Here is a 17,790-nt window from a genome sequence, read left to right on the forward strand (position 1 = left end):
AAAATGTTGTAAATATTGCCAAGAAATTAATGTAGCCTTACCTGCGCATTTATTGGTGAGCTCGTTACAATAATTGTTTATCGAGCAATCATCATCGTTGATACATTCCACTTTGAAGCAGCCGATGTTAGAATCGTAGGCATCGCCGAGGTGGCCAGCGATACAGGAACAGGTGGCCTTGTGGTACTCGACATTACAGATAGCATTTTTGGCACATTTTTCTTTCCCGCATGGGTCGCTGCACTTTTTATTGAGACACGACAAATTATCCGCGCAATCGTTGTCACTTTTACATTGATCAGGAGAGAAGCAACCTTGAACAAACGGTTCTCCGACTGTGCCTTCTTGGCAAGTGCACTGGAACGAGCCGAGAGTGTTGACGCAGATGGCGCTCGGGTGGCAAGGATTCTCTTGGCACTCATTTACATCTCGGCATCTATTGTTAACATTCCTGAAGCCGTTGGCGCACTTACATTGTGAGTTCACGCAAATCTGGTCTGTCTCGCAATCCGAATCGGCACCGCACCCCGCGATGCAAATGCCCTCTCGACATATCTCTCCAGGTAAGCAGTTGCTGTTTCCGTAGCACACTTTGAGACACATGTTGTTGGAGCATCTCTCGCCGATTGCGCAAACTCCGTTATCGGAACATGGCAGATTGCATCTATTAGCGATGCACATGTGCCCTTTGGGACACTGAGCGGTACTGGAGCACTGCGCGGGAACCCGCACGCAGCCTTGCTCGGGCACGGGATTGCCTTCGAAGCCGGCTGGACATTTACAGACAGTGGCGTGATTGTTGCAGTCGCAGATGGCATTCGGACCGCACACGCCTTCGTTGGCGCACGGGTTCTGACATTTGTTATCTAAACAGGCTTCGTTGGACAAGCAATTTTTGTTGCTGCGACAACCGATCAAACATACTCCATTAACGCAGGCTTGCTCATCAGCGCACTGAGAATGACTACCGCACGATGTTGTACATATATTTTGGAGACATCTTTCTCCCGTCGAACAGTCATTATTACTTCTGCAGACAGATTGGCACTGTCCGTTGTAGCAAATGTCTCCGGCGCATTCTGAGTCGCTTTTGCAGGATGATGCGATTCTTACGCAACCTTGATTGTTATCGACCAATCTAAACTTGCTCGGGCAGGAACAAACGGCTTGTCTATTTACAATAGTGCAAACCGCGTTTCCCGCACACGCTCCCACACACGGATTGATACAACGTCCCGATTGGCACACTGATTGAGCGGGGCAGTCAGAATCTCCATTAGGGCAGTGTCCTTCCGGCCTGCACCCTTCGGCGAATGGATCTCCGACTTGGTTAGCCGGACATTTACAGACGTGTCCGGACGGGACCGCTTCGCAGATTGCAGTCGGGTGACAGGGATTGGGACTGCACGCTTCGGTAACGCTGCACTCTACCTCGGCAACAGGGTTAGGTCGCGTTCCCGGTGGGCACTGGCAAACGGCTCGATGGTCTTCCGCTATGCAGACCGCGTTATCTCCGCAGGAATCTTCATCGCACACATTGTAACATGTGTGAGTCAATCTGTTGCACAACTGGGTGGGCGGGCAATCGATATTATATACGCAAGGAACTGATTTACATCCGTTTACAACATCATTTGGATCTCCCGCATATGGACCCGGAGGACACTGGCATCTCGCTACGTGATTGTTGGTGACACAAATGGCCTGGGGGCCACAAGCGACTGAAGAGCAAGCAGGTTGGCAGCTTAAACTACCTTTGACCGCTTTGCAAATCTCTGATTCGGAGCATTGGGCATCGGTGGTACACTGATTTTTAGACACTGGAACACAACCGTTTCTATCCTCCGGATTTCCTGTGAAATCCGGGAAACACTGGCACTTACCGCGGTGATTTAATGTAACGCATTGAGAATTTTCCGGACACGTGTATCCGAGGCAAACTGGAGTACATTTCAGAACGCCTAACGGGTCAGGTTGGCAAGCGGATGTTTGAGGACAGTCGTTGTCTTGCGTGCAATCGGGTGTAGATGGTTTGTCACAAACTGACGAAACAGGGTTCCAAACAAAGTTTTCTTGGCATTCGCATACAGGATGGCCGGCTGCGTCGACGTGGCAGACTTCGTTCTGACTACACACGACGGTATGACAAACACTGAGACAAGACTTCAAACCGTCTTCTAATGTGATGCAGGCCAGCCCTTTGGGACAGTCGGAATCTTTGGTGCACACTCCTTTCGGTTGCATTATGACTCTTTGTTCCGGCTGACAGCCCGATATCAGGTCGCTCGGGTTTCCTACATAGTCATCGGCGCAGATACACAACGATCTATGCTTACTGCCGATACACAGAGCATTAGGGCCGCACTGAATTTTACTGCACGCGTCAACGCATTTTCTAAATCCTTTGCCGAGTTGGAAACAGATCTCGGCGTCGTTACAATCTCCATCATAGTTGCACTGTCCTAGGATAGTGCAACCTTTAGCGAGATCTTTAGGGTTTCCCGTGTAACCGGGAGGACACAGACACTTTCCAGCGTCGCACATGGCTCTCGGCCCGCACTTGATATCTTCGCAGAGGTTTTTGCATTTACCACTTTGGCAATTGAATCCGGATGGGCAGGGTACATCTCTACTGCAAGCGCAGGTAGACGGATCGTCACATTGCGCTTTCTGTGTTGGTAAACAGATTACAAATGGGTTTCCGGAGAAGCCATTTTTGCACAGGCAATCGTAGCTTCCTTGAGTGTTAATGCAAGCTGCATTTTGCCCACAAGCATTTCCGCTGCACTCGTTAATATCTTGGCATTCTACATACGGATTCCCGATGAAGCCCGAAGGACAGGAGCACTCGATGTTGTTTGGCCCGTTGTGGCACTGAGCGCCCTTTCCACATGAAGATGGTGAGCATTTCATCACTTTGTTGGCTACACAGCCTTCATATGGGTTACCGCTTGTACCGGCACTGCAAACGCATTGATTTGAAAGTCCGTACTGGCAATGGGCATTATTTCCACATGACGGATTGCACTCGGGACCGGCGATTGCTAAAAAACAAACAAATAGTTAGCATTTTTAGATAACAAGATAAACAATATAACATTGGGTTGATAAATTGTTGAGTAATACTTACGAGGCATGCAGAGTAAATCTGGATTTCCGATGAAGAAGGAATCGCAGACGCATTTGTTGGTGTTAACATTACAGGTAGCCCCGATGCCGCAGATGACACCCTCGCATCGCTCTTTGCATCTTCCGCCGATACAGACTTTGGGGGTTTTGCAAGGCATCGCGATGGAACAGACGTCAGGCTCACACGACCCTCCGGGGAACGGATTTCCGGAGAACCCGTTGAGGCATTTGCAGGTAGGTCCCTCGTTGGTAACAATACAGGTGGCGTCTTCAGCACAAATGTATGAATCGCACACTGAAAAACGAAAAAAGAAAAATTATTGTATACCTACATACAGGTTATGCTTATGTGGGATTTTCGGTTTAAGTTACAAAGAAATATAAATGAATGCACTATCCAATATCCAAGATACAAAAGCATCTAGGCTTCCTGAGAGACCTTTTCTTGCAAATTATTTTTGATTTTGTTTTATGAAAGTTGAGAAGTTTATTGAAAATATGAAATAAAATTGTATTCCAATATTACTGTTTCAATATTCCTATCACTGCCAATCTAAATAAATACAAGTGATTTTACAAAAGGTGACTTTGTAGAGGGCAAATAAAATAAATGGTTTTTAGACTGCTATTATTGGAATCATCAACTTACTCGATACGCATTCACCGTTGGGAGCCTCGGTGAAGCCGACAGCGCAGCGACACCAGGCGGCGTGCTTCTCTGGTTCGCAGTACGCGTGAGGCCCACACAGCAGACTTCCACACGGGCTGACACACGTGCCGTTCTTGCAAGCCAATGTACTGGCACATTCCTTATCGGACAGGCATTCGCTTCTCGTGGATCCTGGATAGGACAGTATACCTACGAACAAGCGATCAAATATTTGTAAAACATGGAATAGATTTAATTTAATAGTTCTGTGAATTATTTGGTATAGCCACTTTAGGCTGGATTAATAGTATAAAATCTGTTGTAGTGATTAGCATTTTCTCTTTTACCAATAATAAAGGTTCAATAAATAAACCAAAAAAGTTTGCTGTGCTTTAACTGTGCATTACTGCTAAAGACATATAAAAGGTTTAATTGATAGACATTGGGGGAGTTTTTATTGGAGTAGTTTTTTTAAAAATACATAAGTTATTTATGTATGTATAAATAAAGTCAAGTTGTTTTTTAAAAAAATGTGTGGCTGACAGAGTCCCACAGGACTCTGTAACAGTCTGTTGATTGGGAGAATACTCCCTCGATCACCTGCATTCTATCATAAGTCAATAACACAATTGACGAGGATACGAAGTATGCAGTGTGTGCTCAAGTTACTAGGTCTAAAATTGAGATGTTCAGTCAGGCATGTGACTCATAGATAGCTCCACATGCTGATGACTCCATTCAGATGCGAGTTGGAAGCTACTATTATTAGTAAAAGAAACAATAAGATACTCACATCCAGACTTGTAAGGGTCTCCGGTCATCCCGTTTGGACACATGCACTTATAACCACCCTTTTGGTTAATACAGCGAGCGCCGTAAGCGCAAGGAGCTTCCGAGCACTCGTCGTGGTCTACGCATCCCGAGAGCGGGTCTCCCTCGAACCCGGGGGCGCACACGCACTTGGGGGGGTCGCTGGGCGTGCACTTGGCGTTGATCCCGCAGGGAAACCTCTCGCAGGGGCTCTTGCACCGCTGGCCGTCGGACGGGTCCAGGAAGAAGGGCGGGGGGCACACGCACTCGCCGGGCTGCACGCACTTCTCGTTGGACGTGCAGTCCCCGTCGCTGGCGCACTTCTTCTGGGCGGGGGCGCACAGCCCGTTGTAGGCGTCGCCGCTGTAGCCCGGCGGGCAGTGGCACTCGAAGGTACCGGGCTTGTTGACGCACTCCGCGCCGTAACCGCAAACCTGCTGGCCAGATGTGCACTCGTTGATATCTGAAATTGCACAAATACAGTTGTAAATTATTTCTTGGGTGAGGAATTATATATTTTTTGAAGCAACTATCGTTATATAAAAACCACAAAAAAAATTGGCAAAAGTAATGTTTTTACATGCTTAGAATTTTGTACTATACAACATCTATAAAATATCTCAAAATGCATACAATAGATAATAAATACTATGTTTATGGCTGTATGAAAATATGAAAGACATACCTTGACACGAGCCATCTTGTAGTGTGTGGTAACCCTTGGGACAAGCACAGTAGTTAACGCCGCCAGAAATTTGGATACATTCCGCTCCTGGGGGACATTTCTCTCCGTTAGAACATCCGGAGAGAACACAGTTGCCTTTGACTATTTTGTAAGGTGGCTGACATTGGCATTCTATGCTGTTGCACTCCTCGCAGAACGAGTAAGGGTTTCCATTGAAGCCGGGAGGACATTTGCATTCGTAGCTACCGGGCAAATTCTTACAGACGGAATTGATCCCGCAAGCTGCTTTGTTTTTCGTCTCGATACATTCATTGACATCCCTACACTTCCCGGTGTCTTGGTTTCTTATGTATCCTTGCAAACAGATGCAGACGTTGTTCCCATTGTCGCTAACGCACTGTTCTCCGGCGGGGCAGGGAGAACTGTCATCACAAGTGAGGGTTAGCTCGGATTTGGCGCAACCCTCTCTATAAGGGTCTCCTTTGATGCCACCGGGACATTCGCAAGAATAGCTTCCCGGCAAGTTGTTGCACACGGCTCCCTGGGGGCAGGGATTGGCTGCGCATTCGTCCAAGTCCGTACAGCCGCCAGTAATACCCGGAACACCGGTGAATCCGCTGCTGCACAAACACTGAGCTTCCATGTTGATAAGCATGCAATGAGAATTGGGCCCGCAATGAACACTCTCGCAAGGATCTAAAAAGAAAATACAATTAATGGTAACATATTAGGAATTACAGTTCAAATTTGTTGAAAGAAAATAATTTAGAATATGATACTTACGTCTGCAATCATTTCCAATGTTGGGTTCAGGACACAAGCATCTGTTATATTGATCACATATCGCATTTCCGGGACAGTCAATATTTTTCTTGCAAGTCACAATTCCGACACATTTCACCGATGGATCAGGGTCGGCGAGGAAACCTTCCGGACACTGGCAGGCATAGGAACCGGGAGAGTTTACGCATTCCGCTCCCATTCCGCAAATGCCAGGTTTGGTGCACTCGTTGATGTCGATGCATCCCTTGAATGGATCACCGGAAAATCCGGCGGGACATTGGCACGAAAATTTTCCAGGGACGTTGTTACAAAGGGCGTTAACTCCGCATCTTCCCGAAGGTCCGTGCATGGTATCGCATTCGTCAATATCGATGCATCCCGCGGCGATATCGTTAGGATTGAAAGTCCACCCGTCTTCGCATATGCAGTAGGCTTCTTGACCGTCGGGTTTACAGAAAGCGTGCTGTCCGCATTTGACATCGTCGCACGGAGCTTTGCAGCCGATCCGGGGAGGAGCGCCTACAAAACCCGACAGGCATTCGCAGTGGAAGCCTCCGGGAGTGTTGGAGCAGAGGGCGTTCTCTCCGCAGGGACGAGGAGTCATCGCGCATTCGTCATTATCCACGCAGACAGATGCTTTGGGGGTAAACCCGTCTTTGCAGAAGCATTGATTTTCTAAGCACTCCGCGTTATTCGTACAATCGAAATTTGATTTACATAAAATATTAACATCGACCTGAAAAAATATTACCGTCAGCAAGTCATAAATTAAAACAATACCGCGTTGATAAATTGATAAGAGTATACTAACTTGTTCACAGGCAACTTGAGGGTCGGGTTTTCCAGAATATCCTTGGGGACAGATGCAATTATACCCTGGAACTGCATTTTCGCATATTGCGTGCAGACCGCAAGGCTTTTCCAAAGCTACACACTCGTTTATATCGACGCATCCCTTGAAGGGATCCCCGGTATATTCTTGTTTACAGCTGCAGGTAAAGCTTCCCATAGTATCCGTGCATATAGCATTAGCTCCGCAAGGATTGTCGGCGCATTCATTTACATCTGAAATGTTCACATTAAAACCGATATTCCACCATCATCGACGCCCACCGGGCATCGAAGCCGTTAATTAATTAATGAAGCTAGAGTTAAATTCCATGATACGATGATGTTAAGTTGTTAAAAATGGTCTAAAATGTTAACATGAATATTTTCAAAAGATTGAATTAATTTTGATAAATTTAAAGATACAAAATGATTTATATATTTGGATAAAAGTATTGAAAATGAACACACTTTCGCAAAATTGGTGTCCTTGTCCTTTGAAACCTTGAGGACAGATGCACTTGAAGGATCCGGGAACATTGATGCACTTGGCATTGACGCCGCAAGAGTTGGATCTGCCGCACTCGTTCACGTCCACGCACTCCTCGTCAGCTCCCATGGAGTAGCCGGCGGGACAGCGGCAGGAGAAGCTTCCCTCGGTGTTCTCGCACTCGGCTATCCCCTTACACGGACTTCTTACTGTCGACTCGCATTCGTTAATATCTAGCAAATTATTACTGCATTATGTATTATGAAAGCAAAAACCAAGCGGGTGCAGATGTGGTCGGGTTAAACGGGCGGGAGTATTACCATTATCAGGGTAGGGGTGGGGGCATTCGTGATATAAGGTATGTTACTTAATCTAACAGCTCTCCAACCGCGCCGCCATCCGAACGTCCAGTTGAAGACTGGGACGCGACCGCCAGATTCGAGGAACATGCGAAACGATAGCGGAGCGGTTCGAAGCGTATTCAAACGATGACACTCTCAAACAACAATCGAAACTCGCTTCAAAAACCAGTTAAGCAAAATCGTTACGGTTAGCTCGTCGTCGGGTTCGGATTAGCTGTTTACCAGGGTCGGCGGAACGGGGCTTACCGACGCAGCCGACGGCGGGGTCGCCCTGGAAGCCGGGCGGGCAGGAGCAGCGGTAGGAGCCGGGCAGGTTGGCGCACAGGGCGTCGCGGCCGCACGAGGCGCGCGACAGGCACTCGTCGGTGTCCACGCAGCCGCTGCCGTACGCGTCCCCCTCGAATCCCTCGGGACACTCGCAGCGCTTGCCCCCGGCCAGGTTCGTGCAGATGGCTCCGGGGCCGCAGCCGGCGCCTCCCGCGCACTCGTCCACGTCCACGCACTGATTTTTTTGAAAACATTTTAATCAATCTCTTTCATCAATACGCAAACAATTTTTCTGGCGTTCGATTCCCTATAATTACGTGAAATTCATAAAAAATACAGTGACATAAACATCTATTCTGTCAAACTATTTGAAATTCGTACCATAGTTGGCGCATGCGCCCGGAGATTCGGAGCATTCGTAGGACAGTTCGGCTGTCCAAATTTAAAACACAGTAAGGGACATTTTTTGTAGTAGTTTTTTTTTTGCATTTTTGGGCTAAGTAGAGTCTACTTAGTCCATAAATGCAAAAAAAAACTACTTTAAAAAAATGTCCCTTACTGTGTTTTAAATTTGGACAGCTGAGTTATTACAAACGCTAATAAATTTTGTAGGAGTTCCAAATTGTACGTGCGTCTAACAATAGCGAATTCTTTAGGTGGAGACCGGAGCATTTCGTCGTAACGTAACACGTTACGATGCGAGCATTCAGGCAGTCAGTACACCGAGCTGAGCGTTCCATGCATAGTTTCGGATGCTCGCTGATGCTCGCCGCGAGCAATGTTATGACGTTATGTTACGACGAAATGTTCTGATCAGTCTCCACCTTTACGATAGTAGTTAAAAGATTATTTACGTTTGATAAATAATACACGTAAACTGGGGTTAGTATTAATGATAAACGAATAGTTATTTAGGAAAAATTCAATCCGTTTGCTTTGTCGTGTAGTTTATATTAAATTTTATCGCGAAACAATGATAAAGTTGTCTCATATTAAAACACCTTTCTTTTTTGATCTTTTTATGCAATTGATTTGTTTCCAATTAACATTAAATGAATTATACTTACGCCGTCAAATGGATTTCCCGCAAAACCTTCCTTGCAGTTGCAAGTATAGTTTCCGGGAAAGTTTGTACAAATTGCATTTTGGCCACATGCATCTGGATGGATGCATTCGTTTATATCTGAAAATAAAATAAAAGAATTGTAAATTAAAATGTATAAAGACGAAACATGGAATTGGCAAAAGGAGAGTAAAAAAAGAGTAAAATGAAATGCTAGCTTTCGACGAACTTGTGAAAAAATCCCTGGATGCCAGAATTAAAAATGAAGATGTTAGAATAGAATAGTAAAGTTGAGTTGTAGATGATTGAAAATATTTACAAAGGTTATTTGAGGTGGTTTGGACACGTGAACCGAATAGATTAAGAGAGAATGACTAATATGACTCTCGTGAGATATGTGAATGGGAGAACATAACGCAGATGGGGAGAAGGGCTTGGCATGATCAGATCAGAACCATTAATGTAATTGTGTCAAAAGTCTACAGACGACAATCGAAGGGGATGGATGATTAGATGTATGGATTTAGAGGAAGCTAGGCGTGATAGTAACAGTTAAAAAAAATTACAAACATGTATGTATTATCTAATGAGTTCGAAGGACTCTGCTAATACTCTGATATTTCAAGTTGATAAGATTGATGAGTTTCAAGATCATATTCATAAGTTAGAATGACATAATTATGATAAGAGTAATCACCTCGACATTCTTCTTCACCATCTCCTTCGTAACCTTGGTTACATTTGCATATGAAGTGGGCTGGCAAGTTACAACACTCAGCGTTCTTCACACACCTGGACGATATTCCTGGATCCTCGCATTCATTAATATCTGTTGAAAAAAAATCATTTTTAATTGCACCTTGGTGATAAAAAAAAATCATGCTTTTAGATATATTCCAATTAGAATTTAACGGAATTCATGCACAGCTCGGCTGTCCAAACTTAAAACACAGTAAGGGACAATTTTTTTGCAGCATTTTTTTTCGCATTTTTGGACTAAGTTAGAACCTACTTAGTCCAAAAATGCAAAAAAAACCTTCTACAAAAAATGTCCCTTAGGTACTGTGTTTTGAGTTTGGATAGCCGAGCTGTACCGTAGAACGGGGCTACTTGAACTGTGATGTGTTGCTTGAGCCCAGTACAAAAAAAAAATTAGATCGTCGTATCGATCGAAGTATCGTGACAATAAGAGTCACCTGTCAGGGAAACAATAAATCATGTCGATACGTTCATTATTGTAGACCAAATACAGATTTAATATTTAATATAACACATCAAAGTTTAAGTAGCCCCGTTCTACGGTACGCAAGTTTTGGGGAAAACTGTCCATTTTCGATGTTAGCTTTTCCTAATTCAACTAAAAACCACCTAAAAATGTTCAGCAATCTTATGTGCAGTTTGGAGCGTGAATTAGGGCTGAGGATGTGCTTCTAAAAGACATGTTTTGTGTTGTTTTACCTTCGCATTTGAATCCATCTCCTATGTATCCAGGAAAGCACGAACATTGAAAGCTGCCGACGGTGTTCGTACAATGTGCAAACACATCGCAAGGTCTCGACTTACACTCATTAACGTCTAAAATATGAAACAAACATTAATTCCACTAAAATTTTATTTATTTTTACACATGATATTCTTTATTTTTAAATTCGCTTACCGATTTCTTGGCAGTTACATCCACCGAAACCATCGTTACAATGACATACTCCATTCAGACAGACACCGTTGGTGCATTCGGTTCCATCTTCTTTGGTGCAGTCATCTGAAAATACAGACATATAAATATATTACTTTTGTTAAGGTTTTTTTGTCTACAAAAAGCATTCCAAAGAAACTAGGCATGTAAAGAAAAACGCAAATATGATATTTTTAACAACATTTTGCGTGTTGTACTTGTTCACATATCGCTCACTCCTTTCAAGAACGTCATAAATAAATAAAAAGCTTGATTTTTCAGGAGAGCGTTTTTAAAGTTTAAAAATAAACACAATGTATTAAAAATAAATATCAAGCCACTTATTGAACTTTTTACTGAGCAAGAGATCTTTTTTTCTCCATTTGAAAAATATTTAGTATATTTCAAAAAATAATTACACAATACATTTTCTTCAAAATGCAAAAACAACACTTTCTGCCCTATAGCGGGTAAATATAAGGTTAAAAATATGCCTCTTTTGCTGAGATATATTACATTTTCTGGGCATTCCGAAAACATGCACAACTGAAAATGGACGATTTTTGATTTATGACGTTCTTGAAAGGAGCGAGCGATATATAATAATAATAACAATTAATATAAAATTTCATAGTTTAAATGCGTTTAGCTTTATCATTTTAGAAATTATGACCGCAATTATACAATTAGGTTTAGAAAGAAGGGTGCGCGTCAATGCTGCGTCTACCATAACGTTATTGCATGCAATTTGTTTAATTGCATCAATTCCTCCCAATTTAATGGGATTTGTAGTGCTCTATGGATCATGGAGTTGAAGCCAGCCAGTTTATGACTAAGGGGATGGGGTGAACAGTATATGTGATAGAAGGACCAACGTACTTGTGCATTTAAGCTCTTTCCTGAGTTCGTCGGAGCCCTTGTAGCAGTCTCGCACACCGTCGCACAGCTTAGAGAGCTCGTAAAGTTGCAAGACCTCTGTGGAGTCGTTTACTTGACAGCCAAAATATCCGTCTTCTAAATTTAAAAAAAATACTTCTCGTTTTATTCCTAGTCCGATCCCGTGTTGGGATTGGGTCGCTACCTGCAAAGAGAAAAAAAACCCAATTAATTCATGTCAATCAATATAATAAAATTAATTAATAAAAGACAGTGCCAATAAGTAAAATGGTGAAAACCGATCACAACCGTCGTAGTAATATTGTCTAAGTTAATAATAAATAATAATAATAAAACCCTTATCCGCACCCCAATGGTGCATAGGGCACTGCGTCATATAAACGCAGTGTTATCTTGACCGTTTACACATGAAGGAAAGGTGATCAGCCCTCCGCTTCAAGTACCAGTCCAGGGTAATATTGAATAAATATTACAGTGAAAAAATCACTCATATTTATTCTTACCCCCCCTGGGAATCGAACCCGGGTCCTCCAGAACGGTAGCCGAGCGTGCTGACCATTACACTACGGAGGCGGACAAAAGTTATTAATTAATTAATTTTATTTTTTGACATCTCATCAAAGATGAAGAATAATATGGAAGTCTGGGCATTTACGGGGCTTACGACCGTCATAGGCTGGTTTAAGTGATCACTTTACACACGTGTAACATTCACCAATTCTACCCATTATTGACAACCACACTACTCAAATTCTTGGAAGTTCTATATATATGAACCAATTTAGAAACCTTGTTCATGAATCACTTAGAACTTCACTAGAGACATCTATTGGTGAGATGTAAAGAAGCTTTTTACTAAGCAGAAACTCTTATATTAGTATGTGAGATCCGAATCCTGGATTATAATCACACACATGAGAAACGCCAGAAAATACTATTTTCATTTTTATTATTAAGCTTATAATTTTACCAGATAATTTATTTACAACATTTTGAGTGTGTCCAAATACTTGTTCACAAAATAATATGAAAATAACTCCTGTAATTGGAGATAATCCAGATTTTGTGAACAAGTATTTGGACACACTCAAAATGTTGTAAATTAATTTATTATTATAAGCGATCACTTTACACACGTGTAACATTTAACAATTCTACCCATGATTGACAGCCACACTACTCAAATTCTTGCAATTTCTATATACATGGTTCAATTTCGAAACATAGTGCTTGAATCACTAGAATTTTACTAGAGACATCTAATGGTGAGATGAAAGAGGCTTTTTATTGAGCAGAAACTCTTTATTTGAATGGGAATCCGAATTCTGGATTATAATCACATATCACATACATGAGAAACGCTAAAAAATATCAATTTCAATTTATTATTTTAGCTTATAGTTTGACCAGTTAATTATTTTATTTAAAACATTTTGAGTGTGCCCAAATACTTGTTCACAAATCTGGATTATCTCCAATTACAAGAGTAATTTTTCATATTATTTATAATATGAAAAACTGCATGTATTCTATTAAAAGCTACCAGGTATGAACCCGATATAAAAAAATGGCAACAAAAATCTTCTTCTTCTTCTTATTATAGGCCTTGCGGCCTGTTTTTAAGAGGGATTAGCCTCCTGCGACGTCGATTCCCAGCTATCGGCCCATCTCTTTGGTGGTCTGCCCGGGAGTCGTCTACCATGGGGTTGGCCGTACAATGCGATGTGGGGGAGTCTGGATGGTTCCATTCTCCTCACATGCGCATACCATCGTCTTCTTCGTTGCCTTCCCCACCTAACGACATCTTCGATCTCGCATATTTCCCTGATCTTGGAATTTCTGATTCTATCTCGAAGACTCTTGCCTGTTATGCTTCTCAGAGAACCGCCTGTTATGGCAACAAAAATCTCAATAATAATGAAGTTTTAAGGGTTCTTTATATGTTTTAATTAAGTCTTTTTTTATATTTTTTTTTTATTTTGCCATTAATTATTATTAATTAATTAAGTATTTTACAATTTTTTCGGTGTTTTGACGCTTTGTTTAAATTAAAATTCTCTAGTTACACAAACATTTGTTGCATTTTTATTTCCATGGTATTTAGCACGCGACAAATTATTAAATTGAAAAAAAATGGTACTCAGGTTCAAAAAAGTTCGCCATCCCTGGTCTATAGTATCTGACTTATTGGGCACCCGATAGTCAGTAGTTCTAACGTCTAACGGTAGAGTAACAGGGCTCGGCAGCGCTCTGGAATTAATACGTTCCTCCTCGTTATAATGCACCGTCACGAGTCTTGAACGCATCAATTATAAAGTCGACTTTGATGGAATTCTAAGCTCAGTATCGATAGTGGAACTAAATACAATTCAAAGCCATTTTTCTCCATATTTAATACTGGTACAGTGGAACCTCTCATAACGAATAATTTGCATAACGAGCATTGAAAGCTGTCCCACCGTATGCCCAGATCTGATACAGAAGCATCTAGGCTTCCTGACAGATCTGCTCTTGCTAAGCAATTTGTTTATTGAAAATGTGAAACAATATAAAATTGTATCCCGATTTTACTGTGACATTTAAAAGCTTTCAATATACCTGTCATTGCCAATCTAAATAAATACAAGATTGTAAGTCCATCACCAAATTTTCTAGAAGTTCCCCAGTGTGATTGTTTGCATAGCGAGCAAAAAAAGTAAAAAGTTGCTCCCTCAAGGAGTGACATTCCGCTTACATATAAAAGGCAAGTGAAGCTTGTGAGCCAGGACTTTCGCGCCAGTGCATTTGACTGTGTTTCGCTTAACGAGTAAGATTCTGGAACGAATTATGCTCGTTATGAGAGGTTCCACTGTAATTATGATTTTTCAACAGTTAAACAACAATGTCCTCATCCGTTGTGTAATGGTCATCGTGTTTAGCTACCGCGCTGGAGATCCCGGGTTCGATGCCCAAGGGGGGGGGCCGAAAATAAATATTAGTGGTTTTACACTCTAATATGTATTTAATATTAGCCTGGACTCAGTGGCGTACCAGACAATAAATTAGGTTAAGCAGTAGAGGTCGATAGAAAGGTAAGCTAGGTACTACTTAGTAAGGTAGGGTAGGTAGGTACTAGTTGCGTTTTTATATGTGACTCGGGTAAGTTAGGATAGGCACTGCTTCTCTGCCTATATGGAAGCCACGCCCCTGCCTGGACCGGTCCCTGAAGCGCAGGAATGATCACCTTGCCTTCGTGTAAGTGACGATCAAGATAACACTGCGTCAATACGATGCAGTGTCCTATGCAGAATTGGGTGCGGATAAAGGGTTAGAGAGAGCAATATAAATAAAAGCAATACTGTAATTACAAACGAGTATTTTACAAAATTATTCATTCTAACTCTTATCCACACCCCAATGGTGCATAGGGCACTGCGTCATATAAACGCAGTGTTATCTTGATCGTTCACACACGAAGGAAAGGTGATCAGCCCTCCGCTTCAGGTACCAGTCCAGGGTAATATTGAATAAATATAAGAGTGAAAAAATCACTTATATTTATTAGAACCCCCTCCCTCTGGGAATCGAACCCGGGGCCTCCAGAACGGTAGCCGAGCGCGCTGACCATTACACTACGGAGACGGACAAAATTAAATGCTGTTAAAAGGTAGAGAGGTTCCTACCTCAGTGTGACTATCTCTCTAGACTCTAGACTCTAGAGTCTAGAGTCTAGAGTATGATATAAATTAATCAAATGCTCAAATTAGATTATCCATTATGTTTACAGACGTTGCGAAATTGGTTGGGTATTATGTGACGCGTATATACGTCTTGACATACTTCAAAAGTTGTTACATCCTCTTAAGCATAGGCGAGTCCCCAGATAAATAAATTTATCTCGTTCTCACTCAATCAAGAACGCGTAGGATAGAAGTCTAACCAAAAATGGAAGCTCAGTGAAAGTTTACATTATGACACAAACCACATTAGCTATTCGCGATCAGATTATAGTCTATTAAGCATTGTAAGTTTTAGAATAGATTTTTTGTAGTGACATTTGAATTTCAACAAGTTGCCGGATTCGGCTGGTGACGTGGGCTGAAAATTTGCAAATCCGGTTATCTTTATTTATTACAAATGAGAATGGAAGCTTCGAGACGTTGATATTTATTATTTGGCTTTTAATAAAAATCGCGTTGGTTTTAAATGAATAAATATCCGTTATATCAGTATTTCCTGATTCTTAGTTTTTATAAGTAGTGATTATATCTGAATTTTTGTATTACGAAAACACACAACAAACTTGCCATATAAAGATTTACACAGAATATTATCTGTATCTGTCTGAGAAAATAATACGCTTTGATAAATACTGGAAAATTTCTGTAAATTTATTATTAAACCTGACGATACTGATGTTATTTTATTCAATTCCTAACGACTTTTTCTTTATTTTTATCCCTATATTTTTTTAATAAGTATATGCAAAATAGAAATAATTTAGAAAAATCTCCAAATCGGTAGTGTAATGTACATTACAATTTTAATCACATATTACACAAAAACATACATGACATAAGTCATTCCATACACACACACATACACATATGTTTAATTATTGAACGGCTAATGCCTTTAACATCATTAATACATATATACAGTATCTAATATTAAAAAAAAAACTAACGAATACACTCATAAAGAAACAAAAAGTCTTAAAAATAAAATAAAATAACAAATCAAATAAAATAATAAATAAATACTAAGCACTGGTAAATACACGTCTCCTTCACACACTATCAGCGAGCAGCGAGAGAGAGTGAAACACAACGTTTAAATTTATTCATTATAACATGCAATATTTTGGCACACACGCTCACTCCTTTCAAGAACGTCATAAATAATAAAAAAAAATATTTTTCAGGAGAACGTTTTTAAAGTTTAAAAATATAACACAATGTATTAAAAAATAAATATCAAGCCAGTTATTGAACTTTTTACTGTGCAGCAGATCTTTTTAGGTAAAACCTGAAGGTTTTTTCTCCATTTGAAAAATATTTAATATATTTAAAAAAATAATTAAACAATACCTTTTCTTCAAAATGCAAAAACAACATTTTCTGCACTGTAGCGGGTAAACAGTATGTTAAAAATATGCCGCTTTTGCTGGGATATAGTAGGTACGTTTTTTGGGCATGCACTTTCCGAAAACATGCACAACTGAAAATTTACTTTTGATATATGACGTTGTTGAAAGGAGTGAGCGACATGAAAAAAGTCATTATTACACACATACGTATAGAAACATGCATGCTTGTATATGGACAGGTAGATAAAATAGAAAATAATGAGTGGACATAACCAAGAATTACACCAGACGTAGTACTTTCCATTATTTGATTTGGTAGTCACTTTGTGGTAAAATCTATCCATTTTAAATTAATGTTTTACTTAATAGTGGTACTTAATAAGTAAAAATAAAATTAAAAAATTTAAATAAAGTAGTATTTTCCTCTTAAAGGCACCCTCGCCGATGTGAAAAAGGTCGACATGCGAGGAATGAATGACATCACACATGACGTTATACTATTTCGGTTAGGGAATGAGCATGATGTCACAGCTGAGATCAGTAATCTCTGATCGGTGATTTGTGGCCACCTGAACTGATCGCCTCGGTAGTCCCACAAGGTGAACGGTTGCACGTTGCAGCGACCGGCGCACTGACGCGTGTAAAGATGTCACGGATGGAGGACCCGGTACTGGGAATTTACTCAAATGTCATTTCTTATAATTTCTTGACCGTACAAAGTAAAGCTTTAAAAAATGCTATGGGTGAAAGCAACAATGGGAACTGCATACACAAATACAAGTAAATAAATTTCAGAAATACAGGGTGGCGCAAAATTAATCAACAACATTATGAGAGTGCCCAAATACAATCTCCAATTCAAGGAGTTATTTTTTTTATGACATCTCAACTTAGCGCGAGAATAATATAAAAGTCTGGGCATTTACGGGGCTAGGCACATAGGGACACAGGCTGTGTTAAGTGATCACATATTCTTCTTCATCTATGTTGAGGTGTTAAAAAATAATATAAAATTAATAACCCTATCGGAGCATGTTATAATTTTTGTAAATGGCTTCGTACGTCAGTCATATTTGACGTTTGT

The 17,790-nt window shown here is 41.0% G+C and overlaps 1 protein-coding gene across 1 annotated transcript in view; it reads right to left on the minus strand.

Moving 5' to 3' along the window:
• Positions 1-17,790, minus strand: part of dpy (fibrillin-like protein dumpy) — a 155,738-nt gene that overhangs the window by 93,005 nt on the left and 44,943 nt on the right. Inside the window, exons 3-15 of the mRNA XM_088264473.1 lie at positions 11,621-11,822; positions 10,724-10,828; positions 10,525-10,641; positions 9,764-9,895; positions 9,071-9,186; positions 7,983-8,238; positions 6,868-7,121; positions 6,057-6,792; positions 5,274-5,969; positions 4,572-5,051; positions 3,779-3,988; positions 3,131-3,424; positions 42-3,044 (exon numbers count right to left, since the gene is read on the minus strand). Of these exons, the coding sequence (XP_088120599.1) occupies positions 42-3,044; positions 3,131-3,424; positions 3,779-3,988; positions 4,572-5,051; positions 5,274-5,969; positions 6,057-6,792; positions 6,868-7,121; positions 7,983-8,238; positions 9,071-9,186; positions 9,764-9,895; positions 10,525-10,641; positions 10,724-10,828; positions 11,621-11,822 (6,601 nt within the window). The remainder of the gene's footprint in view (positions 1-41; positions 3,045-3,130; positions 3,425-3,778; positions 3,989-4,571; positions 5,052-5,273; positions 5,970-6,056; positions 6,793-6,867; positions 7,122-7,982; positions 8,239-9,070; positions 9,187-9,763; positions 9,896-10,524; positions 10,642-10,723; positions 10,829-11,620; positions 11,823-17,790) is intronic.

The sequence above is a fragment of the Brachycentrus maculatus genome, unplaced genomic scaffold, assembly GCF_059751285.1.
Source record: "Brachycentrus maculatus isolate JH-2025_06_01 unplaced genomic scaffold, ASM5975128v1 h1tg000227l, whole genome shotgun sequence".
NCBI classification, from domain to species: Eukaryota; Metazoa; Arthropoda; class Insecta; order Trichoptera; family Brachycentridae; genus Brachycentrus; species Brachycentrus maculatus.